The sequence below is a fragment of the Artemia sp. Qi Xiang Cuo genome, chromosome 18 (assembly GCF_049724085.1).
Source record: "Artemia sp. Qi Xiang Cuo chromosome 18, ASM4972408v1, whole genome shotgun sequence".
Lineage (NCBI taxonomy): Eukaryota > Metazoa > Arthropoda > Branchiopoda > Anostraca > Artemiidae > Artemia > Artemia sp. Qi Xiang Cuo.
In genome coordinates this window covers 3269087-3283848 of record NC_142811.1, presented here as the reverse complement: position 1 = coordinate 3283848, position 14762 = coordinate 3269087, and the positions used below count along the sequence as shown (strand labels likewise).

Here is a 14762-nt window from a genome sequence, read left to right as displayed (position 1 = left end):
GAGACCTTTGACCAAAAACCTCTTTCTCCTTCTCTTTTAGCAACTTATCATAATAACATAAAAAATCATTCACTGAATACTGGCATACTAAATTCTCCCCATACCTAGCACCCCATTTTGCCAGCTTATCTGCCTGCTCATTTCCCCTAATTCCAACATATGCTGGTACCCATGTTGCTATAATCTCATACTTGGCTGTCATTAGTTTTAGCAGTATATTTTCCAAAAGCAGCACTGATTTTCTTGCTGGCCTATGGCCATACATCAGATAATTCAGCACTGAAAGTGAGTCACTGCATATCAAATATTTACCTACTGGCAAAACACTTGCAATAAATTCAAACGCTTTCAATAGTGCATGCAACTCAAGTGAAAATATAGACAACTTCTCTGTTACTTTAAAAGACAGTGCGTGACTGAGCCCGAGGACTACAACCGCAGCCCCACCACCAGTGGCAAAGCATGATCCATCAGTGAATACAATTCTATGCCCAGTCTGTGTCCACTGGTCTACCCATTCATGCCACCTACCTCTTCCCATCTCTGGCGGTTCCTCTGGGCTCCCCCTGGAGACCGGGGGTCGCGCTATATTTGACTTTATACCTGTACTAGAAGCTGAACCTACCTCATCAATAACATCAGGAGTTGGGATGGGAGCAGCTGTTTCAGAGATGTGTTTCACCATTCGACAGCATGGTGGAATTGATTTTGGTTGGAATCTTTGGTTCTGATCATATGTTTCAATAAGTTCTTTGTAGATAATGTCATTTGGGATCAACATCTTCCGTGTAAAATATTGTGCTTCTAATTTCTTCATTCCAGTTTCTAATGTTATCAGTCCTAGTTCACAGTATATTGCAGGTAGGGGGGTTGATTTTAGGCATCCGAGAATTTTCCTCAGTATACAATGCAAGGCTGTATCCAGTTTTTTCAGGAGTTGGGCAGGTGCTTCTCGGTATAGGAGGCAGCCATAATCCAGCTTACTTATTACAACTGCTCTCACAAGCTGGGTGGCAACAGAGAAGGGGCTCCTCTCTTAGATAAGCAAATAGCATTGACAGAGTTGGCTCTGCTCTTGAGGTTTCCAATTAAATAATTCACATGGTGAGTCAATGAGAGTGAAGTGTCAAAAGTCACCCCAAGGTAGCAGAACTTTTCAACTGCTGGGACAGCAGTGCCATTAATTGAGAGCCTTGGCGTTGAATGAATCTTTGTCCTTGTGAAGAGGAGCACTGCTGATTTAGCAGGAGAGAATTCCATGTTGTTGACAGTTGCCCATAGACCAAGATAATCAAGACCCTTCTGGACAGCAGCTTGCAGGGCATGCTTATCCCTTGATGTTACAACAAGTGCAATATCATCAGCATACAAATACAGTTTGCATCCCAGAATATGTTCAAAACTAATATCACTGCAATAAATAAGGAAGAGGAGTGGGCTTAGTACCCCCCCTTGAGGTACTCCCACATCTGGCTTTGTTTTTGATGGAGATTTACTCTCCCCCATATGGATCTCCAGTTCTCGGCCTCTCAAGTAATCTTCTATCCACATCCTCAGTTCTAGGCATATTTGGAAAGACTGTAACTTTCCCATCAGGTTATCCACACTAACCCGATCGACAGCAGCCCTCATATCCTAGAAGGCTGCTAGTATCTCCGTACCCTGCTTGAAGCCAGATTTCGTCTGGTGTTCTAACGTTAGAAGTGCATCTGTGGTTCCTCTATGAGGGAGAAAACCAAATTGTTCATGTTGGAGTGAATTTGGTAGTTCTGGGAGAATTCTTAACTTAACAAGGTGTTCCATAAGTTTTCAGAGGCATGAAGTGAGGGCTATAGGTCTGTAGGAGGCTGGAAGTTTTGGATCCTTTCCTGTCTTCAATATAGGAATTACTGTGGCCTTCTTCCACTTCTTTGGGACTGTTGATGTTGCTGCAGACTTGTTGAACAAGTCTAAAGTATGCTACAATGTTAAAAAATAGAGACTGGGTCATGTTTATATAAAATACCTATCTATTCAAACAGTTTATGTTCTCGCCAGACAATTTTATTGAAGAATAGAAGGATAATGACTGACGGCACAAGATTAATGATCATTCCAACACTAACCTCAGATTTTCTTCAATTTCTTTTTTAAAGACCTTATGATTTTAACAAGATGGGTTTTAACATTGAAAATTCATGAAAACATTTTTGGAACAAAACATAACTAATAAGGACAAACATCGCATTTATTTGTCACCAAAAAAATGTTCTTTTTCAAATTCGCTTTACATTATTTTTGTCTGTGGCGTCTCTTTGCAAACCTGCCTCTCGTGCTACTATGTGGTACTTTTAGTCTTGTACCACATTTACTGGTAGTACTAGTGCTACTACTACCACTACTACTAAAAACTCACCGAAGCACCAAGCCACCTGAGGCCAACACAGATACGCCAGCTCCTTCTCCATATCAATCTATTCAAAGCCTTCCTCCTTATACCCTCTCAATAATTTTCCATTTCCCGTAAATCTTTCTTAACATCCCCCCACCCCAGCCTTTGAAGACCTATTTTCGGTCTAGCCTTAGACGGTTGGCCAAAAAGAACAATCTTTGGCAATCTGTCATCCTTCATCCGCAGAACTTACCCTACCCATATCAGCCTTTCTCTCATTATGGTCCTAGAAGGCGGTCCTCAGTATGGTCCTATGGTGCAATGAAAAACACATAGCAAATCTTCCTCCGTTTTTTGTAGCACCCAAGCTTCAGAACCATATTTGACCACTATCATCACTCATACCTTTTTGAAACACAAATGATGAAGAAAGAAAAAAAAAATCGTCCTTGTCCTCAAGAAAGTTTTGCGTGGATTCCTGCAAGGGACAGTAGGATTTTTGACTCTTGTCTATTTTTGCATACATATTTTTGCATACATATTCATGCTGCGCTCCTTTTATTTTTTGTGTTTTACTCAAGCCACCTCTAAATAAATGCAGTCTTAGCTTGTGAACAACTTGACTAATTACTCCTGCTGGGGATCCAGAGCAGAGAGAGAGAGAGATGTGACTCTTTGCCATCAGCCCAAACGTTCCTGTGCGAACGGAATCCATAATACAAACAGATGTGACTTGTAGATTCTTTCCAGCCACCTTCTAATCAGTTAAAAAAGAGATTATATCAATACGGCTAAAGGATATTTTGTAGTAAGCCGACCAATTAAGTCACAATTTGATTTTACTAAAATAAAATATTAAGACGCAGAATAGAAAATGCAAAGTTTGGAAATAACACTTTTTACTAAGATAAAAATTGGAAATTAACCAAACAGAACCACATATCCCGGTATGTGTAGGCTTTGAAAGGAAATTGAGAAATAACCAATTCCTTGCTTATGTACGTCTGTGGTTCGGAATGGCGTTGTTGACCTAAGGTATAAAAGATACATTTATGGCATCTTGTTTGCTGGGGTGACCTCTGGTCCTTTTGGATAGGAATTTCAGAGAAGTTATAGCTTAGGTTTTCAGCTATTCAACGTTATAGCTATGAAACCTAGCTGAAAACCTAAGCTGTGTATTAATATGGATATTGTTGAAATACTTCGAAAGGAATTGCAACAAATCATTACTTAATTGACTCTGCTTTCTCCTTTTTTGTAGTAGCTTATAAACAAATCATTAGTATATTTTAATGAAACCACCATACGCTAAACTATAATTACTTTTCAATTCCAATCTTCCCGTATTTAAAAGCTAAAGATTCAACCCAAAGAACATTAGTAACCTAACCATAATTTTACCTTAGTATTACCCTAAAAAAGACCCAAAAAATGCGGAAAGCTAGATGGCGTTGGTATTCTTTTTTTTATACTTGGGCCGATTTAGACACATCTCCGAGTTATCACCAAGTGTGACACGTTACTCAACAAAATTAAAGTTCCTTTTCACCTACTTAATTCAGAATGCAGGTCTTATATTAGTGAGTACGAGATCGAAATACAGCTTACGATTTATCTTGCAGAAATCAACCACGCGCTTCGATGCACAGAAGTGTGCAGTCCCATCTAGACGCGTTCGCAAAAAGACAGAAATCACCGACTGGTCTAAAAATCAAAGTCTTGTTGCAGCTTGTAATTCAGCTAAATTTTGGCTCCGAATCTGGAACGAATCCGATAAACCGCGCTCCGGTATAATAAACGAATTGCGTCTGAAGACAAAAAGAAAGTTCACAAGAGCCCTCAAAGACCACAAAATGATGTTGATTCAAAAAAAAAATGTTGATAAGATAGCTAGTGATCCTTCACTTTTGTGGAGTAGTTTTAAACGCAGTAACCGGACTTCTGTCGGTAGTATTCCAGAAAAAAGTTGGATTGATTATTATAAAAGTGAGTTTTCGTCTCCTGACCTTGTTGCAGAAAGTAAATATGAAAAAGAGCATGACCGTTTGCTTGCTAATTCTGTTCGTTCTCCTTTTATAGTGACGCCGTCCGATATTGAGTTTAATCTAAAAAAATTAATAAAAAATCTTCTGCCGGTGTTGATTTAATATCTGCTAAACACTTTGAACATTGTAGTAGTCTTTTGTTGCAGCACCTTTCGTTACATTTTCAAATGTCTATTTCTTCTGGTATTGCGCCTCAACAGTTTTGTATTGGCCAGATTATGCCTATACCAAAAAAGGGGCAAACGATCTCGATGATTGTCAATCATATCGGCCTATAACTGTCTCAAGCACCACTTTTAAAAATATTTGAGTCTATTATTCTTAGAGATATTTCCCAAAAGTGTTCTATGCCTGCGCAGCAGTTCAGTTTTCAGAAAGAAGTTAGTCGTGAGCATGCTCTTTTTTCCCTTTTTACGGTTCTTGCAGATGTGGAAGGTTCCCGGGATTTTATTGTTCTATGTGCACTGGACATTGCCAGAGCATTTGATTCGTGTATTTTTGCCCAGATTTTGGTAGAAGCTCTAAAGAGAGGGGTTGACTTCTCAGTTATAAGATGTCTTCGATACATGTATAAACATCTTTGTGCCAAAATGAAGCGCGGTTCAGAGCTTTTTAATGTGCTAAAGGGTGTTAGACAAGGAGGTCTCACCTTCCCCACGCTTTTTAATAATTCAATCATTCCAGCTCAAAGTTCTATTGAGTCCGCCTGTATTTACGGGGGTTTAGACGTCTCTTTACTTACGTATGGTGATGATATCCGAAATCTGAGTCACACTTTCTCTGGTTGTGAGAGTACTTTTTCGAAGTTAAAACTAGAATATCAGCAGATTGGTTTAAGTTTTAATGTGGATAAAACTGTAGCTGTCGGTTTCAACCTCAAAGGATACTCTGATAAATTTCTCCAACTTACTGAAACTTATATCCCCCTCTCTAAAAGCCTTATTTACCTGGGAATGCCCATTGGAAATTCAATTAGGAAACTATTAAGCTTGCCATTCAAAATCTTGAAAAAAGACAAGGTTAGCTTATGCGTCACTTGTCTCTAATGTTACACACCTTAGTCGTTTCCATCTTTCTAAAATTTATAATAGTCTAACTGTGCCTCATCTTCTTGCTCTGTATCCTATTTGGCAACTTTTTCATGCTTCAAAAAAAAAAATTTTTAATTGGATTTATATCAAATTTTCTAAATTATTTTTAAATATGCCCCCTTGGATTAGTAAATCTTTTTTGTCCCAAAAATTTAAGCTCATTTTCCCTTCGACAATTATTGATAAAAAAAAGTAAAAGATTTTAAATCTTCCGCCAGTAAACTAAATCATGATTGGTCCTCTTTATTTTTAGGAGTTTTTTTTACATCTTTGATTTATTTCTTATCTTGTGATTATAATATATGATTTGTGATTATGTCTATGATTATTATGATTGTAACAACTACTTATTTTTGTTCAGTGTATAAGTTTTCTTGTCTTTTTCTTTTGTTTCTCTTATGTACTCTGTCATTTAGGGAACTTGCGCCCTTTTTTGTTTTGACAGGTTATAAATAAATTGAATTGAATACTATTTGATACAACTCTCAATAAGTTCCCATTCTCTTTTTGTCTGTTGATCTTAAACTTGGGAAAAAAAAAAGAAAAACATGACAGGAATGTTGCAATATATCTCTTATAAAAAATTGAAAACAAATAATGTTTTACATAATTAATTTTAAAATGAGTCAAAAGCCCTGTCTTCGTTATGGCCATTTCAGACAAAGTCGGTGGAGTAAAACAGCTTTTGTTTATCGAAAAACAAACGTTCCTGAAAAAAGCCATTTCAAATGTACCTTATTTGCCTTTTTGAGCATTTAAAAGTACCCAAGAAGACTGGGGTTGTCTGAAAAAGTAAAAAAGTACGGGTGATATTGCCTAAAAAAAGCCATAATGAAGACGAAAAGCCAAACTAATATAAATTTTTTATTCAAATTAATATATATATATATATATATATATATATATATATATATATATATATATATATATATATATATATATATATATATATATATATATATATATAAATATATATATATATATATATATATATATATATATATATATATATATATATATATATATATATATATATATATATATATATATATATATATATATATATATATATATATATATATATATACAATGTTGTAATACTATATAACATCTTATATTAAATATAATTGAATAGTTAATGTTTTTTTATTGAGGTAGGGTTTATTTGTAATAAATTAAACATACAGTGAACATGTTGTACTAATCTCTGTCAGGGCCTTTTGCCCTGTTTATCAGATAAATGCCTTTTTTAAAACATAATTTAACATCTCTGTAATTTCAATATTTCAATCCTGGGCCTAGCTATTATCAAATTATTGTGAAGTCACTTAAGGGGGTACATATAGTGGTTGTTGATCTGGCCCTAGGAGCAGAGGCGGACTGGGCCGGGAGGCAAGGTGGCAATTGCCTCCTGGGCCACTTTCGACTAATAAAAAGGGCACTTTCGACTAATAAAAAGGGCACTAGCCCTTCCAATTGAATTTCAAATCGAATGAGCCCTTTTTCAAGTTTCTGAGACAAAGCTATCAATAAAAACTTTATATAAAGGGCATGCCCCCATGGCATGACTTACAACCCTTACCCTGAGGACTGTGGGGGGAATGTCATCCTCAAAGATACAATTTCCGGAGAGTTCAACTACTTTGAACAAAATGGCTATCTCAAAATTTTGATTGGATGTGTTTGGATAAATGTTGGGCGTGAGAGGGAGGTTATTTGCGCTCCAGTCACTTTCGACTATTAGAAAGGGGGGTAGCCCTTTCAATTTCCAATCAAATGAACTCTCTTTGAAGTTTCTATGTCAACAAATTCTATAAAAACCACGTACACCCTTAGGGAGTAATTTACAACCCGTACCCTGAGGGCTATGGGGGGGGGGGCTGTTATCTTTAAAGACCTAATTTCCAAAACTTTCAACTACGTTGAACTAAATGGCCATCTAAAAATTTTGATTGGATGTGGTTGGGGAAAATGTGGGCGTGAGAGGGGCTTTAGTTGCCCTTCAATCACTTTCGACTGTTAAAAAGGGAATTAACGCTTTGAATTTCCAATCAAATGAGCTCTTGTCCAACTTTCTACGACAAAGCTTTCAATAAAAAACCTATATGCCCCCAGGGCGTAACTTATAACCCTTACCCTGAGGGCTCTGAGAGGTTATTTTCCTCAAAGACTCAATTTCCAGAACGTTCAACCACGTTGAACAAAATGGCTATCTCAAAATTTTGATTGGACGTATTTGGATAAATATTGGGCGTGAGAGGGGGGTTAGTTGCCCCCCCCAAGCAGTTTCGATTATTCAAAAGGGCACTAGCCATTTCGATTTTCAATCGAATGAGCCCTTTTTCAAGTTTCTACGACAACGCTTTCTATGAAAACCTTATATGCCCTCAGGGTACAATTTGCAAATCTTGACCTGAGTGTTTGGGGTCGTCATCCTCAAAGACCTAATTTCCATAACTTTCAACTACGCTGAACAAAATGGCTTTCTCAAATTTTGATTGGATGTATTTGGATTAATGTTGGGCGTGAGAGGGGGGTTAGTTGCCCCCCAATCCCTTTTGACTATTAAAAAGGGCACTAGCCATTTCAATTTCCAATCGAATGAGCCCTTTTTGAAGTTTCTATGATAAAACTTTCTATGAAAACCTTATATGCCCCCAGGGCATAAGTTGTAACCCTTGACCTGAGGATTGTGGGTTGTCATCCTCAAAGACCTAATTTCCAGAACTTTCAACTACGCTGAACAAAATGGCTATCTGAAAATTTTGATTGGATGTGTTTGGGGAAAAGATGGGCGTGAGAGGGGGGCTAGTTGCCACCCAATCACTTTCGACTATTAAAAAGGGCACTAGCCATTTCAATTTCCAATCGAATGAGCCCTTTTTGGAGTTTCTACGACAACACTTTCTATGAAAACCTTAGATGCCCCCAGGGCATAACTTGCAACCCTTGACCTGAGGATTGTGGGTTGTCATCCTCAAAGACCTACTTTCCAGAATTTTCAACTACGTTGAACAAAATGGCTATCTTAAAATTTTGATTGGATGTGTTTGGGGAAAAGGTGGGCGTGAGAGGGAGGTTGCTTGCCCTCAAATCACTTTCGACTATTAAAAAGGGCACTAGCCCTTTGCATTTCCAATCGAATGAGCCCTTTTTCAAGTTTTTACGACAATGCTTTCAATAAAAACATTATATGCCCTCCAGGGCGCAACTTATAACCCTTGCCCTGAGGGCTCAGAGGGGGCTATTATCCTCAAAGACCTAATTTACAGAACTTTGAACTACGTTGAACAATATGGCTATCTCAAAATTTTGATTGGATGTATGTGGATAATTGGTGGGCGTGGGAGGGGGGTTAGTTGCCCTCCAATCACTTTCGAATATTAAAAGGGTACAAGCCATTTTGATTTCCAATCAAATGAGACCTTTTTGAAGTTTCTACGACAACTATCTATAAAAATCCTTATATCCCCCCAGGGCATAACTTACAACCTTTGCTCTGAAGGCTCTTGGCTATCTCATAATTTTGATTGGATATGTTTAGGGAAAAGGTGGGCGTGAGAGGGGGGTTAGTTGCCCTCCAATCACTTTCGAATATTAAAAGGGTACAAGCCATTTTGATTTCCAATCGAATGAGACCTTTTTGAAGTTTCTACGACAACGCTTTCTATGAAAACCTTATATGCCCCCAGGTCATAATTTACAACCCTTTCCCGGAGGGTTGCGGACAGAGGGGGGGGATGTCATCCTCAAAGACTTAATTTCCAGAACTTTCAACTACGTTGAACAACATGGCTATCTCATAATTTTGATTGGATATGTTTAGGGAAAATGTGGGCGTGAGAGGGGGGTTAGTTGCCCTCCAATCACTTTCGACTATTAAAAAGGGCAGTAGCCCTTTGAATTTCCAATCAAACGAGCCCTTATTGAAATCTTTCTATAAAAACCTTATATTTCCCCGGGGCATAACTTACAACCCTTGCCCTGAGGGCTGTGGGGGAAGTGTCCTCCTCAAAAGCATAGTTTCTATGTGAAAATCAACTAAGTTGAACAAAATGGCTAAAAATTTGAATTGGATGTGTTTGGGGAAATATTGCGCGTGGAAGGGATGTTAGTTTAGACCCCGGCGCCACGCCGGCGCATCGACCGAACTCCGCCAACGAGAGGCCTGGTTGACCGCCACCGAAGTGTTGCAACGCCACCGTTGCGCCACATGTGCACCCCCATTGGAGGCGGTGGCGTTTGGCTGACTTTGAATTAATTTTGCGACAATTCTTTATGGCGTCAACCGCAAAGTCGAGGCTTTTCCTTTCTTCTGTGGTTCAGCATTTCAATTTTTCTGATTAAGAATCAAGCAGGGCTTACACTATCCCAGAATTTTCGGGGATTTCCCTCAGATCTATGCATCACCCCGAAAAAAAATTGGTTTCCTGAATCCCCGAAAATCACCCAATCAGGGTGCCACTCCTAGTGATTTATCACTTGTAACTATCCCTGCCAAATATTACTTTGTTTACCATAATTCGTCACTATTCTCTTGTTCGTTAATTTTCGTCTCTTGTGTTACTTTACATATAAACCAGACAGATACAATGGCAATATACACGGTTCTTCATGTGATGATTAAAGTATCGTCTTTATGTAATTAAATAAAAAAAACAACAAGTTTTTTTTAACTGAAAGTAAGGAGTGAAATTAAATTTAAAACGAACAGCAATTATTCCGTATATGAAAGAGGTTGTCTCCTCCTCAACGCCTTGCTCTTTACGCTAAAGTTTTTTATTGTTTTAAAAAATAGAGAGATGAAAAAGAGTCAAACTTTAGAGCAATGAGCGAGGGGATGAGGAGGGGACAGCCCCTTTCATATACGGAATAATTGCTGTTCGTTTTAAGTTTTAATGTCGCTCCTTACTTTCAGTTAAAAAACTTGTTTTTTTGTTTAATAGCTTATATAAAAGCTATTGCCCCCCCCCACCAGAAACAATCTCCCCTGAAAACGCCTGTATACTTCCCAATAACAAATACTATATGTAAACAATGGGCAAATTTCACAACTTGCAGTCCCTCCCCGGGGATTGTGGCGGGTCATTTAACACCCAGAGACATAGTTATTAGACTTTTGGACTATTCTGAACAATGGCTATCTCAAAATATGCAATGAGTATCTCAAAATTTTTGATCCGTTGACTTTGAGAAACATGTGAGCGTGGGAGGGGGCCTAGGTGCCTTTCAGTTTTTTGGTCATTTAAAAAGGGCACTAGAACTTTTGATTTCCTTTCGAATGAGCCCTCTTGCGATATTTTAGGACCTTTGGGTCGATACGATAACCCCTGGAAAAAAAAACTCGCATCCGTGATATTTCTTCTGGCAAAAAAAAAATACAAATTTTCACATTCTTGCATATAGGAGCTTTAAATCTCTAAAACAGTGTTTTCTGATACGCTGAATCTGATTGCGTGATTTTCATTAAGATTCTGTGACTTTTTGGGGGTGTTTTCCCCCTTTTTCAAAAATAAGGCAAATATTCTCAGGCTCATAACTTTTGAGGGGTAACACTTGATGAAATTTATATATTTGAAATCAGCATAAAAAACCGATTCTTTTGATGTATCTATTGGTATCAAAATTGGTATCCGTTTTTTAGAGTGTGGGTTACTATTGAGCCGGGTCGTGTTTTACTTAATGTTTGTTACCACGAACTGTTTGATGAGATTAAACCATTTCAAATGCAGTTTCCCGACTACTATAAGATTCATCATTCTTAGTCAAGAATTTTATTTTCAAGTTGAACGGAACGTATACAATATACAGGTTCAGTTGGATTTTGAAATGAATCGTCAACAGATTGTTACAACAGCTGAATCTTAAGTTTGTAGAATTTTGTTTTCTTTTGCTATTTTTAGATACATTTTCTTAATATTTACTAGGCAATTGTTGAACGCCTCACAAATTAAAGAAAATACAATCTTCTTTCTGAAAAATTTTTACCCCCCCCCAAAAAAAAACAAAAACAAATTTCTATTGAGACAAAATTTAGCTATAGACTATGTACAAGGTTGGGGAATTGAAGATTGAAACGGAGGTGACTCTGAAATATGATTTATAAAAAAAGGATTTTATTGCCTATAGCGAAGGGGGGATAGGGGGCTATCATTTTAAAATAATAATACCTAATTTTTTTTAATTGAAAGCAGGGATGCCAAAAAGCTAATTATTTTTTTCATTTAAAGCGGAGATGGAAGAAATGATATCAAATTCCCCGGGAAACCATCGAAATCTGCTGTAAATTCAAGTTGGAATCTGTTGTAAATTCAAGCTGGGATTTGAGAAAGACTGATGAAAACATTAATGTTTGTGGTCAACATTCATCGCACCGGCGGCGCGCTGCCGACATCTCACCGGCGGTGGCGCGCCGGCGGAGCACCACCGATGTTATTTCTGGCCCCGTCGCCACCGGTCTTCCCTTATCGGTGCTGCGCCGGGGTCTATGTTAGTTGCCTTCCAATTAATTTCGACTATTAAAAAGGCAACTAGCCATTCCAATTTCCAATCGAATGAGCCCTTTTCGAAGTTTCTATGATAACTCCTTCGATACGAAGTACCCTGATCTAAGAAAACAAAAAAAATAAAACATTGTGCCAACATCGTTCTTTACGTTCTTTACTTCTTACATCGTCCTTCGGAGGGGTGATCACCCCTCCGAATATATATATATATATATATATATATATATATATATATATATATATATATATATATATATATATATATATATATATATATATATATATATATATATATATATATATATATATATATATATATATATATATATATATATATATATATATATATATATATATAATCTTCTGCCGGTGTTGATTTAATATCTGCTAAACACTTTGAACATTGTAGTAGTCTTTTGTTGCAGCACCTTTCGTTACTTTTTCAAATGTCTATTTCTTCTGGTATTGTGCCTCAACAGTTTTGTATTGGCCAGATTATGCCTATACCGAAAAAAAGGGGAAAATGATCTCGATGATTGTCGATCATATCGTACTATAACTGTCTCAAGCACCCCTTTTAAAATATTTGAGTCTATTATTCTTAGAAATGTTTCCCAAAAGTGTTCTGTGCCTGCACATCAGTTCGGTTTTCAGAAAGAACTTAGTAGTGAGCATGCTCTTTTTTCCCTTTTTACGGTTCTTGCAGATGTGGAAGGTTCCGGGGATTTTATTGTTCTATGTGCACTGGACATTGCCAGAGCATTTGATTCGTGTATTTTTGCCCAGATTTTGGTAGAAGCTCTAAAGAGAGGGGTTGACTTCTCAGTTATAAGATGTCTTCGATACATTTATAAACATCTTCGTGCCAAAAGGAAGCGCGGTTCAGAGCTTTTTAATGTGCTAAAGGGCGTTAGACAAGGAGGTCTAACTTCCCCCGCGCTATTTAATTATTCAGTCATTCCAGCTCAAAGTTCTATTGAGTTCACCTGTATTTACGGGGGTTTAGACGTCTCTTTACTTACGTATGCTTATGATATCCTAAGTCTGAGTCACACTTTCTCTGGTTGTGAGACCTCTTTTTTGAAGTTAAATCTAGAATATCAGCAGATTGGTTTAAGTGTTAATGTGGATAAAACTGTAGCTGTCGGTTTCAACCTCAAAGGATACTCTGATAAATCCCTCCAACTTACTGAAACTTATCTCCCCCTCTCTACAAGCCTTATTTACCCGGGAATGCCCGTTGGAAATTCAATTAGGAAACTATTAAGCTTGCCATTCAAAATCTTGAAAAAAAGACAAGGTTAGCTTATGCGTCACTTGTCTCTAACGTTACACACCATAGTCGTTTCTATCTTTCTAAAGCTTATAATAGTCTAACTGTGCCTTATCTTCTTGCTCTGTCTCCTATTTGGCAAATTTTTCCTGCTTCAAAAAAAAAACATGTTCATAGGATTTATATCAGATTTGCTAAATTATTTTTAAATATGCCCCCTTGGACTAGTAACTCTTTTTTGTCCCAAAAATTTAAGCTCATTTTCGTTTCGATAATTATTGATAAAAAAGTAAAAGATCTTAAATCTTCCGCCAGTAAACTAAATCATGATTGGTCCTCTTTATTTTTAGGAATTTTTTTACGTCTTTGATTTATGTCTTATCTTGTGATTATGATATATGATTTGTGATTATGTCTATGATTATCATGATTGTAAAAACTACTTATTTTTGTTCAGTGTATAAGTTTTCTTGTCTTTTTTCTTTTGTTTCTCTTATGTACTCTGTCATTTAGGGGACTGGCGTCCTTCTTTGTTTTGACAGGTTATAAATTAATTGAATTGAATACTATATGATACAACTCTCAATAAGTTCCCATTCCCTTTTTGTCTATTGATTTTAAACTTGTGAAAAAGAAGAAAAACATGACAGGAATGTTGCAATATATCTCTTATAAAAAATTGAAAACAAATAATGTTTTACATAATTAATTTTAAAATGAGTCAAAAGCCCTGTCTTCATTATGGCTTTTTCAGACAAAGTCGGTGGAGTAAAACAGCTTTTGTTTATCGAAAAACAAAAGTTCCTGAAAAAAGCCATTTCAAATGCACCTTATTTGCCCTTTTGAGCATTTAAAAGTACCCAAGAAGACTGGGGTTGTCTGAAAAAGTAAAAAAGTACGGGTGGCATTGCCTAAAAAAGCCATAATGAAGACAAAAAGCCAAACTAATATAAATTTTTTATTCAAATTAATATATATATATATATATATATATATATATATATATATATATATATATATATATATATATATATATATATATATATATATATATATATATATATATATATATATATATATATATATATATATATATATATATATATATATATATATATATATATATATATATATATATATATATATATATATATATATATATATATATATATATATATATATATATATACATATATATATATATATATATATATATATATATACATATATATATACATATATATATATATATATATATATATATATATATATATATATATATATATATATATATATATATATATATATATATATATATATATATATATATATATATATATATACATATATACATATATATATATATATATATATATATATATATATATATATATATATATATATATATATATATATATATATATATATATATATATATATATATATATATATATATATATACACATATATATATAT

The 14762-nt window shown here is 35.7% G+C and overlaps 1 protein-coding gene across 1 annotated transcript; it reads left to right on the top strand.

Annotated features, from left to right (window-relative positions):
- Window positions 1-4763: 4763 nt before the first annotated feature.
- On the top strand, window positions 4764-13318 carry LOC148941124 (uncharacterized). Its single transcript, XM_089104586.1, has 2 exons — window positions 4764-5208; window positions 12720-13318. Exons 1-2 carry the CDS (start codon window positions 4764-4766, stop codon window positions 13316-13318), a joined length of 1044 nt encoding a protein of 347 aa, XP_088960712.1.
- The last annotated feature ends 1444 nt before the right edge of the window (window positions 13319-14762 follow it).